The sequence below is a fragment of the Palaemon carinicauda genome, chromosome 8, assembly GCF_036898095.1.
Source record: "Palaemon carinicauda isolate YSFRI2023 chromosome 8, ASM3689809v2, whole genome shotgun sequence".
Lineage (NCBI taxonomy): Eukaryota > Metazoa > Arthropoda > Malacostraca > Decapoda > Palaemonidae > Palaemon > Palaemon carinicauda.
Window position 1 is genome coordinate 165,390,736 of NC_090732.1, and position 17,796 is coordinate 165,408,531.

The 17,796-nt window shown below is 34.1% G+C and overlaps 1 protein-coding gene across 3 annotated transcripts in view; it reads left to right on the top strand.

Annotated features, from left to right (window-relative positions):
• LOC137646102 (5-hydroxytryptamine receptor 5B-like) overlaps positions 1-17,796 on the top strand; it is a 220,203-nt gene that overhangs the window by 150,708 nt on the left and 51,699 nt on the right. For all 3 annotated transcript variants that reach the window (XM_068379298.1, XM_068379297.1, XM_068379296.1), the window contains exon 2: positions 3,490-3,652. In XM_068379298.1, the coding sequence (XP_068235399.1) occupies positions 3,498-3,652 (155 nt within the window). In that variant the 5' untranslated portion in view covers positions 3,490-3,497. The remainder of the gene's footprint in view (positions 1-3,489; positions 3,653-17,796) is intronic.

The window sequence follows — 17,796 nt, forward strand, 5'->3', positions numbered from 1 at the left end:
TCTCATTTAATTCGAGGTACATTTAGACCTTGATTTGACTCATTTTCCATCGGTCTTTCGACGTCGAACCCAAGTCTCTCCGGACGTCCAATGTCTTCCAAGAGTCTCATTTGATTCGAGGTACATTTAGACTTTGATTTGACTCCTTTTCCATCGATCTTTTAACGTCGAACCCAAGTCTCTCCGGACGTCCAATGTCTTCCAAGAGTCTAATTTGATTCGAGGTACATTTAGACTTTGATTTGACACATTTTCCATCGAACTTTTAACGTCGAACCAAAGTCTCTCCGGACGTCCAATGTCTTCCAAGTCCAATGTCTTCCAAGAGTCTCATTTGATTCGAGGTACATTTAGACTTTGATTTGACTCCTTTTCCATCGATCTTTTAACGTCGAACCCAAGTCTCTCCGGACGTCCAATGTCTTCCAAGAGTCTCATTTGATTCGAGGTCTATTTATACCTTGATTTGACTCCCTTTCCATCGGTCTTTCAACGTCGAACCCAAGTCTCCCTGGACGTTCAATATCTTCCAGGAGTCTCATTTGATTCGAGGTCTATTTAGACCTTGATTTGACTCATTTTCCATCGGTCTTTCAACGTCGAACTCATATCTCTCGTCAAACCCAAGTCTCTTGTCGAATCCAAGTCTCCCTGGACGTCCAATGTCTTCCAAGAGTCTCATTTGATTCGAGGTCTATTTAGACCTTGATTTGACTCCCTTTCCATCGGTCTTTCATCGTTAATGAGGCCCCGTTTTCTCCTCGTCGTCGCTTATTTCGCCTTATCTGGCAGGCGTGTCAGCTTTCTTTAATCTTGATGAATGGGTTGGCAGTGTTCGGTTTCATCTCTGGCCTTTATTGTTTGTATGTCATGATTAAATTGGTTTGTTTTTCGCGTTGACAATTGTTCGTTTTACTTTTTTTTACTTTTTTTTTAATTGAATAATGTTGTTACTGTTATTACTTTGTACGTTTCACTCATTATTTTTTATCTAATTGAATAATGTTGTGTCACTGTTAGTACTGTGTACGTTTCACTCATTATATTTTTTATCTAATTGAATAATGTTGTGTCACTCTTATTATTGTGTACGTTTCACTCATTATTTTTTTTATCTAATTGAATAATGTTGTATCACTGTTATTACTGTGTACGTATCACTCATTATTTTTTATCTAATTGAATAATGTTCTGTCACTTATTACTGTGTAATAACCATGGAAATGTAAAGGGATGATTTTAGTCACTTCGGTGCCTCTAGTTTTATGTGTCATCATGTCTACAGTATTGTATGATACCATCAGAATATTAAAATATAAGAATTTAAAGGCCAATTGATATAGTTAATTACTGAACATGAGTTAAGGGATTTCCAATAATCTGTCTTTAATCTATCAAAAATATTTTTTTTATATAATCAATAAGTGAGTTTGGTTTTATCGTAATGCTGCAATTTATCTTTTTATATGAAATTTCTATTGCTTCTTTTCTGTTTTTCAGCTTATTCTAAGCCTAAAGACTTTATCTTATTGTAACTCATGATTACCACTGACGCAAATCAATATTCAAAATATTCTACGGTTAATGTATGGGATAATTTTTTGCACATGGAGAAATCAATCATATTTTCTCTGCCCCCAAAAAGTATCATTATTTTGGAAGCTTATTTTATTTATTTGCAAATAACTTTTTTTTTGTCTTGATGTTAAAAAAAAAAAAAAGAAGGTCCTAATTTTGAAAGCCTTTTTTTTTTTTTTTTTTTTTTTTTTTTGCGAATAGGCTTAGTTTTTTTTTGTCTATGATTAAAGTATGGAATAATTTTTGCACATGGATAAATCAACCATATTTTCCCTGCCTTAAAAAAGTATCGTAATTTTGGATGCTTATTCTATTTATTTGCGAATAACCGTTTTTTGTCTTGATGTTAAAGAAAAAAAAAAAGGTCCCAATTTTGAAAGCCTATTTTTTTTCTTTTTTTTTGCGAATAGGCTTAGTTTTTTTGTTTATGATTAAAGTATGGAATAATTTTTGCACATGGATAAATCAACCATATTTTCCCTGCCTTAAAAAGTACTATAATTTTGGAAGCTTATTCTACTTATTTGCGAATAATTGTTCTTTGTCTTGATGTTGCAAAAAAAAAAAAAATAAAAAAAAATCCCAATTTTGAAAGCCTATTTATTTTTTTTCTTTACGAATAGGCTTAGTTTTTTGTTAATGCTAAAACCTAGTTTAAGAAACATATTACGCATCCTTTTTTAATTTAATTTCTGTTGACTTCCCTGAAAGCTGAAGCGAACTGAATTTTAAGTTGCGTTGCAATTCCTTACATAGCGAATTCAGCCTGCGTAGAGGCCCACCCTGAAAGGGATCTGAATTGCAGATGGAATATATCTACTTGCAGCTTCTGTCTGAAGAACTTGTTAGATATGGTCTTAAGTAGTTTTTAAGTTGTTAGCGCACGCTCGAGAGCGCATGCTAAAACGCACTTGCTTGTACGACGTATGTGAAGTAGTAAACATCAGTATAGTACTGTATATATGTATATATATATATATATATATATATAATATATATATATATATATATATATATATTATGTATATATATATATATATATATATATATATATATATATATATTACGTATATATATATATTATGTATATACACACACACACACACACATATATATATATATATATATATATATATATATATATATATATATATATATATATATATATATATATATATATACTGTATATATATATTTAAAAAAAATTTTTGGGAGGGTGGGTGGTTTCTGAAAGTAATAAATCCCATTGAAATTATGTTCTGGCCCTTTAAATCCTAAAAAAAAGCCCTTTTACACAAAAAAAGTCCTTTATGCCTAAAATGAACACATTATAAAAAGCCCTTTAAACTTAAAAAAATCCCTTTAGACCTAGATAAATACTTTATGAAAGGCCATTTAAACTTAAAAATGCCTCTAGACCTTCATAAAAACAGTATGAAAAGCCATTTAAACTTAAAAATCCCTCTAGCCCTTCCTAAAAACATTATTAAAAGCCATTTAAACTTAAAAATCCCTCTAGACCTTCCTAAAAACATTATGAAAAGCCATTTAAACTTAAAAATCCCTCTAGACCTTCATAAAAACATTATGAAAAGCCATTTAAACTTAAAAATCCCTCTAGACCTTCATAAACACACTATGAAAAGCCATTTAAACTTAAAAATCCTTCTAGACCTTCATAAACACATCATGAAAAGCCATTTAAACTTAAAAATCCTTCTAGACCTTCATAAAAACATTATGAAAAGCCATTTAAACTTAAAAAAAGCTTTTAAACCTAAAAATCACATCATAAAAATGAACATCTAATCCCTTGCCTCTGCCATACATGAGTGGCCTTTAAACCTTTATAACGAACGTAAATCAATTTCAAAATGCGTTATTTCACGACTCATTTTTTTCCTCCCGCAGAAGTGGTGATGGTTGCCGTGGGCGTGGATGGGTTAGCCTCATGGGCGGCGAGCTTGGTCCTCACCTTTGTACTTGCTGTTGTTTTCCTCGTATCGTCAGTCCTCAACACGGTGTTCCTCGTCATATTCTTCAGGAGACCTGCCCTCAGGAGTATTTCAAACAGGTAAGGAGGAGTTCTGTTCTTTCCTTAATGATTCTGTTTCAGAAGCTCATTTTTTTTTTTTTTTGGTTAGATTTATCCTTTTTTTTTTTTTACTTATCCTGTTTTTTATTTTTTTAGTAATCTTCCATTTAAAAGTTTGATTTTTTGTGCTTTCTTTATTTTGACTCTTCCTATTCGAACTTGATATTTCTAATGAAATTACTTTGAACCGGGAGTGGTCGAATGTTTGCAAGTGTCACCGATATTTTTTTTCTTTTTTCTTAGGTTAGACTTAAAAGATATTGTCTTTTTCTTAGGTTAGACTTAAAAGTTTTTTTTCTTTTTTTTTTTTTTTGCTTTATTATTATGACTTCCTTTTCGAACTTGAAATTACTTTGAACCGAGAGTAGTCGAATCCTCTTAAGTGTGTCAACAATTCTGTTTTTATTTTTTTTAGATTAGATTTTAAAGTTTTATTTATTTCCTTTCTTTATTTTGACTCTTCTTTTTTGAACTTGAAATATCTAATGAAAATGATTTGGAATCATAAATGGTCGAATGTCTTAAGTGTGTCACCAATTTTTTTTTTTTTTTTTAGATTTAAAATTTTGATTTTTCTTTTGCATTTATCTTTATGGAATGTGAAATTTCTATTTAAATTTATTATTTTTACTTAGCTTAGATTGAAAATTTTAACTCTTTTGGCTTTCTTCCTTACCAAACTTGATATTTCTAACAAAAATACCTTTAAACCATGAGTAGCCGAATGCTCCTAAGTGGTCAAATGCACCAACAGTTGAATTTTCAAGTCCTGCTTGTCAAGGCTCAAATGCGTGTAGGATTTCACAATCCAAAATATCAAGGAATCGTGCGCTAGGAAAACTCACGTGGTTGTCCATGTGTCCTATAAACCGGTGACGAATGGGATAGCATGTGGGATGGCGAATATTATCCAATGGCAGTACGTCTCGAAGTGTAATATCTTTCCATTATGGCGTGCTTACCTCATACGAATATGAAAAAACACTTTAATAGAAGAAGAAGAATATCAAGCGTGATGAAGCATGATTGTCTTTTGTTATTTGTAAAGTATTCTAGATTCATTATGCGCTTTCAATTCAATACTTTTAATTCAATACTTCTCCATTCATCATCATCTCCTACTTCATAGTCCTCGGCCATGTAGGCCTGGGTCTTCCAACTCTTCTGATGCCTTATGGAGCCCAGTTGAAAGTTTAGTGTAGTATGAATGATTCATTTTGATATTATTGTAGCTTTACCTTATTTCCTTTCCTCACTGGGCTATTTTACCTGTTTGAGCCCCTGGGCATATAGCATCCTGCTTCTCCAACTAGGGTTGTAGCTGAGCAAGTAATAATGATAATAATAATAATAATAATAATAATAATAATAATGATAATAATAATATCATCTCCATATAAGCTTTTATTATCATCATTGGCATAAAGATTCAAATCATTTATATCAGAATTATAAAATGCATGACATTCGAATAAAATTGAATATCTCGCAACTGAGATTCTTATCTAAATAGGTCTCTGTAAGCCAATGTCCTCGCTCTTATCACTACAGGTGTACCCGTGGGCACATAACTCTTGTCTTTGGCTATGTGTGGCCCTTGGGCGTGTGGGCGGGACAAGCTTATACAGAATGAATGGAGAGTGACCGTTGTCTGGGGGGACCTTTAATGGGTCATGCCCTCTGCCCTCGCTGGCCTGTTGCTATCCAGGATCTTCTCTCTCTCTCTCTCTCTCTCTCTCTCTCTCTCTCTCTCTCTCTCTCGGCCCTTCTATGTCTTATGTTGAAGATTCTCTCTCTCTCTCTCTCTCTCTCTCTCTCTCTCTCTCTCTCTCTCTCTCTCTCTCTCTCTCTAAGACCTACAGTGCCTTATGTTGAAGATTCTCTCTCTCTCTCTCTCTCTCTCTCTCTCTCTCTCTCCTCTCTCTCTCTCTCTCTCTCTCTCTCTCTCTCTAGGATCTACGGTGCCTTGTATTGAATCTCTCTCTCCCTCTCTCTCTCTCTCTCTCTCTCTCTCTCTCTCTCCTCTCTCTCTCTCTCTCTCTCTCTCTCTCAAGGGCCTACATTACCTTATATTGAAGATCTCTCTCTCTCTCTCTCTCTCTCTCTCTCTCTCCTTCGCATAAACCCTCCAATCAATCTAATCCGATTTCGAGAACTGCTCCTCGAGTGTATATACGCAAGCACAATAAACTTGAAAAGAATCCGCTCCAACAAATCCTCGAAGTGACTTCAAGGATTCAAATGTACGAGCCATTCACGCCCACATTTGATGCCTTTTGAAAGTGGGGGGGAGGAGGGAGGGGTATGAGGGTAGGGAAGGGGTAAGAAGGTAGGGGAGGGAGTATGGGGTTATCAGTGAAGGGGTCCAGACACTCATACAAATGGAAAGAATGATGTGGACGGATGAAAGAGCTTCGATTGTTGCTAAGCCCTCTCTGGCTCTCCGGTGGCTTCGACGGCACCTGGTCGTCTGTCGGAGCTCCAAATTCGTCCCTATCTCGTTCTCTGGGGGTCCCCGGCCTCGTGGGGTCCGCCTTACTTTTGCCGTGTGGTTGATATAAGACACAGACATACACACACACACACACACACACACACACACACACACACACATATATATATATATATATATATATATATATATGTGTGTGTGCGTGTGTGTGTATATATATACATATGGGAGTGTGTTATTAGTAGGTTGATATAAAATATAATAGAATATATTGTGTGTAGAGGCTTTGCAAAAAAATACAATGGTACATTTATAATTTTCGGAATATATATATATATATATATATATATATATATATATATTATATATATATATATATATATATATATATATATGTGTGTGTGTGTGTGTGTGTGTGTGTGTGTGTGTGTTTTAATATCAATTATTATGTTAGTGAAAGCATCGAAAATAATAATGAAATAAACATTCATATTTACGAAAGACAAAACCACAGAAAATCCTAGGGTATCTACTGAAAATATAACTAAATCTACAAAAGATGATTTTCTAATGCCCGAATGGAGCTATTTTATTAAACCTTCTCCAAGCTGGTTGAGCGAAAGCTCCCAAATGGAGGCCACCTCTTTATGAACTCAGGAGACGATGTCTTAAGTGAGCCCAGTGACATATAGATGTCATGATATATTCCTATATGGGTCTCAATGAGTTTTTTTGAAGTCTTTGAGTTGCTATGAGTTCTTAGAATATGAAAAGACTTTTTTCTTTAGCTGTTCCTCTATCAGATGGAATGAAAATTGATACTTATTAAATTTTTTCAGTCTTTGAGTTGCTCTAAGTTCTTAGATTATCAATTGACATTTTCTTTAGCCGTTCTTCAAGCAGATGCAAGGAAAATTTGTCAAAGATTAATTTTTTTTCAAAGTCTTCGAATTGCTCTAAGTGACTAGATTATCATTAGACTTCTTTTTAGCTGTTCTTCAAGCAGATGCCATGAAAAATGTTTCATGGTCAAATTTTTAAAAGATTTTGATTTGTTCTAAGTGACTAGAGTTATCAATAGACTTTTTCTTTAGCCGTTTTTCAGGCAGATGCGAGGAAAATTTGTCAAAGATAAAATTTTTTCGAAGCCTTTTAGTTGCTCTATGTTCTTAGATTATCAATAGACATTAATTAAGCAGTTCTTCAATTATATGCAATGAAAAATGTTCCATGGTCAAATTTTTAAATGTTTTTGAGTTGCTCTAAGTTCTTAGATTATCAATAGACATTTTCTGAAGCAGTTCTTCAATTATATGCCATGAAAAATGTTCCATGGTCATTTTTTTAAAAGTTTTTGAGTAGCTCTAAGTTTTTAGAATATCAATAGACTTTTTCTTATGCTGTTCCTCAAGCATATACAATGAAAATGGGTCCGTTATATATTTTCTGTCTTTGAGTTGTTCTAAGTTTCTAGAATATCGACAAACATTTTCTTTAGCCGCAATGAAAATTGGTCTCTCATTATTTTTTTTCCGTTTTTGAGTTGCTTCTAGTTATTAGATTATCAATAGACTTTTTCTTTAGCCTTTCTTTAAGCAGATCCAATGAAAAGTGGTCCTTGATCAACTGTAACTTCGCTAGAATTCGATTATTAGTCCACAGCTTTTCGACCTGCCAGTGGTCCCTTTGTTTGTCTACTATGTTCTGAACTTCCTCCTCCTCCTCCTCCTCCTCTTCCTCCTCCTCCTCCTCCTCCTCCTCCTCCTCCTCCTCTTTCAGTCCTTTTATATATAAGTAATAAAATTCCCTTCAAATACTTTTATGGCGAGGGCAGTTATTTTAAGACTCCATGATAGGTCTTGGTGATTTTAACGAATTGTAGAAGGTGATCTCACGTTGCACCTGTTCTTTTTTTTTATCTTTTTTTTTATTTTACTTTCTTTTCATAATGATTTTGTCATTTCTTCTGACTTTCTTGTTATTATAAAAAGGGAAGACTCAAAAAGTACTCTTGCATAATCATTCAGAGGCACGTGAAACAGAAGCGTAATTCACGTACATTATGTTATTGTAATTACAGGAATGCTAGTTTGTAATTTCTGTATGTTTATATTTATGCGTGACTGTACCTCTGAATGTTTGTATAAGAGAAATTCTTTATCATAAGGATCACAGTCTATCTTTGTCATCTTTAAAAATTAGAATTAAGAGAGAGAGAGAGAGAGAGAGAGAGAGAGAGAGAGAGAGAGAGAGAGAGAGAGAGAGAGAGAGAGAGAGAGAGAACATTCATCATTGTCACCTTTTAAAATTAGAATTAAGAGAGAGAGAGAGAGAGAGAGAGAGAGAGAGAGAGAGGAGAGAGAGAGAGAGAGAGAGAGAGAGAACATTCATCATTGTCATCTTTTAAAATTAGAATTGAGAGAGAGAGAGAGAGAGAGAGAGAGAGAGAGAGAGAGAGAGAGAGAGAGAGAGAGAGAGCATTCATCATTGTCACCTTTTAAAATTAGAATTGAGAGAGAGAGAGAGAGAGAGAGAGAGAGAGAGAGAGAGAGAGAGAGAGAGAGAGAGAACATTCATCGTTGTCACCTTTTGAAATTAGAATAGAGAGAGAGAGAGAGAGAGAGAGAGAGAGAGAGAGAGAGAGAGAGAGATGTCTTCAGCATAATTGAAAAAACCTTTATCATCATTTCAGTTTTGTATCTTATTCACGAGGGTTTGAATACAGTTTTTCATTGTATTATTTTTTAACATAAAATTATACCTCTATATCGTTAATTATAAATAAACTCATAAGAGATTTATTAATTTATTTTACTTAGATAACTGAGGGTTTTTAATCAACTCATATTTTTTTCTTCTTAATGTAAAGTATGAGTAAGACTAAATTTTCTTCACACCTTTTCGTATCTCGAGTTGTTACTGTATTGTCTCTATCTATTGTAATAGATATTTTTTGTTCACTATCTATAATGATAGATGCTCATTGTCTTTAATAATAGATTTCCTTTGCTCACTGTCTATAATAATAAATGTTCTTTGATCACTCTATAATGGATGTTCTTAGATCACTGTCTATAATAATAGATGTTCTTTGTTCACTGTCTATAATAATAGATGTTCTTTGATCACTCTATAATGAATGTTCTTTGTTCACTCTCTATAATGGATGTTCTTTGTCCATTGTCTATAATGATAGATATCCTTTGTTCACTGTGTATGATAATAGATGTTCTTTGATCCCTCTGTAACAGATATTCTTAGTTCACTATCTACAATAATAGATATCCTTTGTTCTTCGTCTATAATAATTAATGTTCTTTGTTCACTCTCTATAATGGATGTTCTTAGTTCACTATCTATATTGATATATGTCCTTTGTTGACTGTCTATAATTATAGATATCCGTTGTTCACTGTCTATAATAATAGGTGTTCTTTGATCACTCTATAATGGATGTTCTTTGTTCACTATAATTTGTTCACTCTATAATGGATGTTCTTAGTTCACTATCTACAATAACAGATGTCCTTTGTTCACTGTCTATAATAATGGATGTTCTTTTCTTCTAAACAATACAAAATCTTATTTGCTCCACCTAGTTATCCTCTCTAATTGGTGCCTAGACCGATGTCCCAACAATCAGCTGTTGCAATCAGGAACAATCGATTGAAATTGATTAGTCTGAGGATCGCAGACAGTTGACAGGACATCCTAATCGAAGCGAGGACTTTCTATTCGAAGGTTACTTCTCCTTCGGACATCCGTCTGAATCACGCTGACCTTGTTTGACACAGACAAGTTGACAGGGCATCCAAAGAGGTGACCTTGTTTGAAACAGAGATTTTTCCGGTTCACACGTGCACTGGCTAGTTAGTATCCATGGCCATTCAAAGGGATCTATTTTTCGTCACGTGGACTGCATAGTGAGATCCAGAGATCAAGAGAACATATGTAGGCTACATGTTTAAAGGTTTAAAGGCTACTCATGAATGGCAGAGGCAAGGAACAGTGACATTGCCCTATCGAGCAGGACAATGCCCTAGAGACTGACCAAATATGCTAGGCAAGGGACAGTGACATTGCCCTATCGAGCAGGACAATGCCCTAGAGACTGACCATATATACATATGATTAGCGCTCAAGCCCCTTCTCCACACAAGCTAGGATCGAGAAGAGCCAGGTAATGGCTGCTGATGACTCATTAGATAGACCTAGTGGACTGCATAGTGAGATCCAGAGATCAAGAGAACATATGTAGGCTACATGTTTAAAGGTTTAAAAGCTACTCATGAATAGCAGAGGCAAGGAACAGTGACATTGCCCTATCGAGCAGGACAATGCCCTAGAGACTGACTATATATACATATGATTAGCGCCCAAGCCCCTTCTCCACACAAGCTAGGATCAAGAAGGGCCAGGAAATGGCTGCTGATGACTCAGTAGATAGACCTATAGGCTGCCCAAACCACCCATCCTTAGCTCACCAGGATGGTGAGGTTGTTCCATTGCCCTATCGAGCAGGATAATGCCTTAGAGACTGACCATATATACATATGATTAGCGCTCAAGCCCCTTCTCCACACAAGCTAGGATCGAGAAGAGCCAGGTAATGGCTGCTGATGACTCATTAGATAGACCTAGTGGACTGCATAGTGAGATCCAGAGATCAAGAGAACATATGTAGGCTACATGTTTAAAGGTTTAAAGGCTACTCATGAATAGCAGAGGCAAGGAACAGTGACATTGCCCTAGCGAGCAGGACAATGCCCTAGAGACTGACTATATATACATATGATTAGCACCCAAGGCCCCTCTCCACACAAGCTAGGATAGAGAAGAGCCAGGTAATGGCTGCTGATGACTCATTAGATAGACCTATAGGCTCACCTGAACCACCCATCCTTAGCTCACAAGATGTTGAGGTTGCAGCGACCAGAGAAACTAAACTAACTAGTTTGGGCGGGACTCGAACCCCAGTCTGGCGTTCAAGTGTCATGGATTTCACCACATCGGCCACCACAACCCTATACCCTGACCTGTATAAGGTGATCTGTATAAAGTAGGCTCTTTGGACACACCAAATTTAGGCCTGGTGCCCTGGTAAAGGGTCACTCATCTTGGGTCGTCGTTAGGGAGAAGAAATGTATGACCAGAACACGTGGGATGAAACTGCTTAGATCTTAGGCCTTGATTAAGCACCGGCTATTTGCATATCACCTTCACTCGCCTGTAGAAAATGCTCCCATTTAAGTGATAATGAAGTCTTAATCTGGGTCTTTAAGTGGCAAACATTCCAATGGAGAAAAAACTTTTCAGCAACACCTTTCTTTTATATATATTTTTTTATAGTTTACAAAATATATAAAAACTTTCTGAGTCATCAGACAACTGTATTCGCTAGACAAGAAATGTGAACCTGTTGCAAACAGTCGGTTTCCTCTCTCTCTTTCTCTCTCTCTCTCTCTCTCTCTCTCTCTCTCTCTCTCTCTCTCTCTCTCTCCATTTCTAGGTCTTTTTATATATATTTTTTACAGTTTACAAAATATATGAAAACTTTCTGAGTCATCAGACAAAAATTATTCGCTAGACAAGAACTGTGAACCTGCTGCAAACACAGTCGGATTCTTCTCTCTCTCTCTCTCTCTCTCTCTCTCTCTCTCTCTCTCTCTCTCTCTCTCTCTCTCTCTCTCTCCATTTCTAGGTCTTTTTATATATATATATTTTTTTACAGTTTACAAAATATATAAAAACTTTCTGAGTTATCAGATACCTATAGTCACCTAGACAAGAACTATGAACCTGCTGCAAACACAGTCTCTCTCTCTCTCTCTCTCTCTCTCTCTCGCTCTCTCTCTCTCTCTCTCTCTCTCTCTCTCTCTCTCTCTCTCTCTCTCCATTTCTAGGTCTGTTGCTAAGACAACGCCTCTTGGCTAGTGCCGATGATATCTGTAAGATGGCCTCACCTCGTGTGATTTTCTCCTCTTCTTCTTCTTTCTTCTTTCTCTCCGTGGGGTGGGTACTAGCATATTCATGACATCCAGTAATGGCTGGAATCAGCATCTACCCCAAGAGAAAGGTTTGGGGTCGCCAAGGACGATAGATTTTTGGAGTTTCCGTTTTGGAAATCATTGGAGTGAATTGATAAAGTTTTGGGGTCAACGATGTGTTAAAAGATACTCTTTTAAGGAAGCAACCTTGAGCTTAGAGAAGGGTTATAACAGCTAGAGAGAAAAGTGGGCATTATCCCTGTCATGTTTGTTTTGATTTGATTAAGTAATTTGGTAGCTTGTATTAATGTGCAGTTGTGTTAATATGCACTGATTCGCAGCGTCTGGGATCTGTCTGAAGGCGGGACCTCTTGATCTCACCTCCAGACTGGGAAGTTAACGACTCGGACACATGTCGCAATATAAATTCGTTTGTAGACATCAGTTGAAATAAATCTAGCTTTAAATTTAGTATGTTAAATATTAAAAGGAATGTTGAAATTAACAAAAAAGTTTATATTGAATCTTCAAAATTATGAGGCATCTGTATGCTTATTCAGTACATTTTCTTCCACTTGCTTTTCCCCGTAAAACTTTTATTGTGACTTCCAGTTGATATAAGATGTGTGATAAGCAGTTGTAAATTTATAGCGACTCCCAAAAGGTAAACATGTTTTCCACACAGCTAAGGAAGGGGAAGACAAGATCATCGCTTCATGCAAAACTTTTGTCAGTGTGCTAATTTCTTTTTTTAGGTGCTTCAGAACTATTTTTGGTCTTGAAAATTTAGGTTATTTTTATCAGTATTTTTATTTTGTGGTAGGAATAGTAGCTATGACAGCAGAAGTAGTAAACTAAGTAAGGAAGGAACTTAGTTATGTACACTTTCGCCTTTTTTTTTTTTTTTTCTCGAACAGGCCCCCAAATCCCTTTTCAGAGAACAGGGAACCGCCTTGTGTTCAAGGCAGCTTAGAATGGGGGTCAAGTCCAATCAAGACTTGTCCTAAATTCTAAATTCACCCTTGTTCATAGGCATAAGGCTCTATGCATTATTCATAGGTATAAAACCCTATGCATTGTTCATAGGCATATAACCGTATGCAATGTTTAAAGGCATAAGTTCCCATGCATTGTTCATAGGCATAAGACCCTATGCAATGTTCATAGGCATAAGTTCCTATCCATTATTCATGAGAATAAGACCCAATGTATTATTCATAGGCATATACCCCTATAGATTGTTATATGCAAAAGATTCTATGCATTGTTCATAGGCATAAGTTCCTTTGCATTGTTCATAGGCATAAGACTCTAAGCATCTAACATGCGTGCCTGCAGATATTTTCTTTATTGTTCGAGTTCTGAAAAAGAAATTTACAGCCATATTAATAGATATTTTTTTTAAGCATTTTTGCATCTAAGTTCATCACCTATTTCCTTTTTCTATCTCGAAATGTTGCTGACATTACAGTTTTCTTCCATTTTGAAAGAGAAAGTTAATCAGTAATAAGGAAAACGTTTTAATAAATATGTCGAAATTATAGTTTTTGATTTAGTGTTCAAATCTCCGGGTTAATTATACAACGACTTCAGTGTTAATGCATGATCTTGCATATATGCATGAGCTGGCTGCATTCATCATCAATTCTCGTGCATGTAGATTTCCTAATGCAATAGGGTTGTGGTGGCCTATGTGGTAACGTCTCTGTCTGGTGATCGCCAGACTGGGGTTCGTGTCCCTCTCAAGCTCGTTAGTTCCTTTGGTTGCTGCAATCTCACCATCCTTGTGAGCTAAGGATGGGGAGTTTGGGGGAGCCTATAGGTTTATCTCCTGAGTCATCAGTAGCCATTGCTTGGCCTATGTGGTGAAATCCCTAACTGGTGATCGCCAGACTGGGGTTCGAGTCCCTCTCATGCTCGTTAGTTCCTTTGGTTGCTGCAACCCCACCATCCTTGTGAGCTATTGATATGGGATTTGGAGGAGTCATATATCTATGTGCTGAGTCATCAGTAGCCATTGCGTGGCCCTCTATGGTCCAGCTTGGGTGGAGAAGGACTTGGGCGCTGATCAAATGTATATATATGGTCAATCTATTACCTTTACCTTATATATATATATATATATATATATATATATATATATATATATATATATATATTTATATATATGCACACACACACACACACACACACACACATATATATATATATATATATATATATATATATATATATGTATAAACATATATATATATATATATATATATATATATATATATATATATATATACATATATGTATTTATATATATATATATATATATATATATATATATATATATATAAATATACAGTATATGTAAACACAATGCGCAATGGGGTTATGCAATGGTAACTTGAATACCCATATAACATTTCACAAGTCACTTCCCTTTCCCTCTTCGTATGTGTGTGGCGCAGTTGAGAGTGTGAGATTGCGTGTTTGCGTGAGTTTTTGCGTGTGTGTGTGTCTGTGTTTATGTTTGTTGGACATTGAATGTAAACTTGTCATTTAATTCAAATGATTAATTTTTTCATGAGATTTTCATCGCAAAAATATTGGTTCTAATATTGTCATTTAATTTTATTAATTAAATTTGTCCTGAGATTTTCATCCTGAAAATATTGGTTTCAGTATCGCCATTTGATTTTATTAATTGATTTTGTCCTGAGATTTTCATCCCAAAAATATTGGTTTTAGTATTGTCCTTTGATTTTATTAATTAATTTTGCCATGAGTGTTTCATCCCAAAAATATTGGTTCTAATATTGTCATTTAATTCTGTTGATTAATTTTGTCATGAAGTTTTTCATCCCAAAAATATTGGTTCCAGTATAGGGTTATATTCAATACTAAGAAACGATTTAATTTCTAAAAAATAATTAATAGCATTAATACTCTATTTCTTGTTTTTGAATTATATTTTCTATTCAATTACATCACTACAAAATTGCCAAGTAGCAAATCTTGCCTTAGATTCTTTCTACGCAAATATTACATAACATGTAGAGTAGAACAATATTACATCATTTCCTTTAGTTATTTGATCTCCCTGTTGGCTTTCAACACTTTATCGATGTTGAGAGTTATATCATAGGATTATGTTTCTCCATTCCGATAGATTTTGTTTGTTCGTTTTTATTATTGAATTTTCGTAGTTGCACTTGGAAATTATGTATGTTAGGGATGATAAATCTTATTCATAAGATGTTTAGGAATTTCCGAAGTACTAGTGTTTTTCCTTTGAGTATTTCGTATAAAAAATATTTGGCTGAAATGATACTATTGGTAAAATGTACTTATATATATATATATATATATATATATATATATATTATATATATATACTGTATATATATATATATATATATATATATATATATATATATATATATATATATATATATAATATTGTATATATGTTTATATACATTGATAAATACGTGTATATATATATATATATATATATAAATATATATATATATATATATATATATAATATATATATATATACCGTGTATGTTTATATATATTGATAAATACGTATATAATATTATAATATATATATATATATATATACATATATATACATATATATATAAATATATATATATATATATATATATATATATACATATATATATACATATATATATATATATATATATATATATATATATATATATATATATATATATTTATGTATATATATATGCATATATATATATATGCATATATATATATACATATATATATATATATATATATATATATATATATTTATATATATATGTGTATATATGTATATATATGCATATATATATATACACCACATATATATATATATATATATATATATATATATATATATATATATATATATATATATATATATTCACATCGAATTTATACAACATTCCTTTATCCCGAGAAATACGGGCGTTGTTCTTGTTACTAAGAGCACACCTAAAAAAAAAAATAGGAAACCCTTTGTAAATATTTATTACTTCCTCTATACCAAATCATTGACAAATTATATTACCTGTCACACACTACCCTACCTGAAGTCACATGCTTTGTTCTCGCTCCCGGGAGTAAGCAAGTTTGATGCTTACGTCACTGGTATCTAGGGTCTATAGTTGAATGCATGTCCGATGTCCATTTAGGTCAGTGACATAAGATCGCTTCTATCGATAGAGATCGAGAAATAGATAGAAAAGCAGCGATTTTAACCTTCTTGAAGCGTTGTAAATGTTATAGATTCTGTCTGAACAAAGATCTGACTGTGATTTTAGCCTTCTTGAAGCGTTGTAAAATGTTATAGATTCTGTCTGAACAAAGATCTGACTGTGATTTTAGCCTTCTTGAAGCGTTGTAAATGTTATAGATTCTGTCTGAACAAAGATCTGACTGTGATTTTAGCCTTCTTGAAGCGTTGTAAATGTTATAGATTCTGTAAGAGCAAAATTCTGTTGATAGAGATCGAGAAATAGAAACGCAGTGATTTTAGCCTTCTTGAAGCGTTGTAAATGTTATAGATTCTGTAAGAGCAAAATTCTGTTGATAGAGATCGAGAAATAGAAACGCAGTGATTTTAGCCTTCTTGAAGCGTTGTAAATGTTATAGATTCTGTAAGAGCAAAATTCTGTTGATAGAGATCGAGAAATAGAAACGCAGTGATTTTAGCCTTCTTGAAGCGTTGTAAATGTTATAGACTCAGTTTGAGCAAAAATCTGTAGATAGAGATCGAGAAATAGAGGCATTGATTTTAGCCTTCTTGAAGCGTTCTAAACGTTATAGACTGTTTGAGCCCAAAATCTGGCAGTTTTTAGTTTTCTTGAAGGGTTGTAAACGTTATAGATACTGTTTAAGCAAAGGTCGGAACTGATTTTAGCCTTCTGGAAGCGTTATAAACATTAAAGATTCTGTTTGACTAAAAATCTGGCAGTTTATAGCCTTCTGGAAGCGTTGCAAACGTTATAGACTCTGTTTGAGCAAAAATCTGACAGTGTTTTTAGCCTTCTGGAAGCGTTTATAAACATTATAGATTCTGTTTGAGCAAAAATTTGAGTGTTTTTAGCATTCTGGAAGCGTTGTAAAAATGTAAACGATATAGACTCCGTTTGAGCAAAATCTGACAGTGTTTTTAGCCTTCTGGAAGCGTTATAAACATTATAGATTCTGTTTGAGCAAAAATTTGAGTGTTTTTTAGCATTCTGGAAGCGTTGTAAAAATGTAAACGTTATAGACTCTGTTTGAGCAAAATCTGACAGTGTTTTTAGCCTTCTGGAAGCGTTATAAACATTATAGATTCTGTTTGAGCAAAAATTTGAGTGTTTTTAGCATTCTGGAAGCGTTGTAAAAAATGTAAACGTTATAGACTCTGAGCAAAAATCTGGTAGTTTTTTTAGCCTTCTGAAAGGGTTATAAATATTATAAATTATCACAATCAATTTACGCTGTCTGATAAATATATATTATAATGATTCGATGATATTTTTTTACAAATTGTCAAGTCCCTGTACAAAGCTGAGTTCAACACCGAGTGTCTTCCTCTATGATAATCAGACGCTGTTACTATGTGAGCTCGGAATCCCTCTGGCAGAAGAGATGGGAGCTGTAGAGGGCCAGACGTGAATATAGAT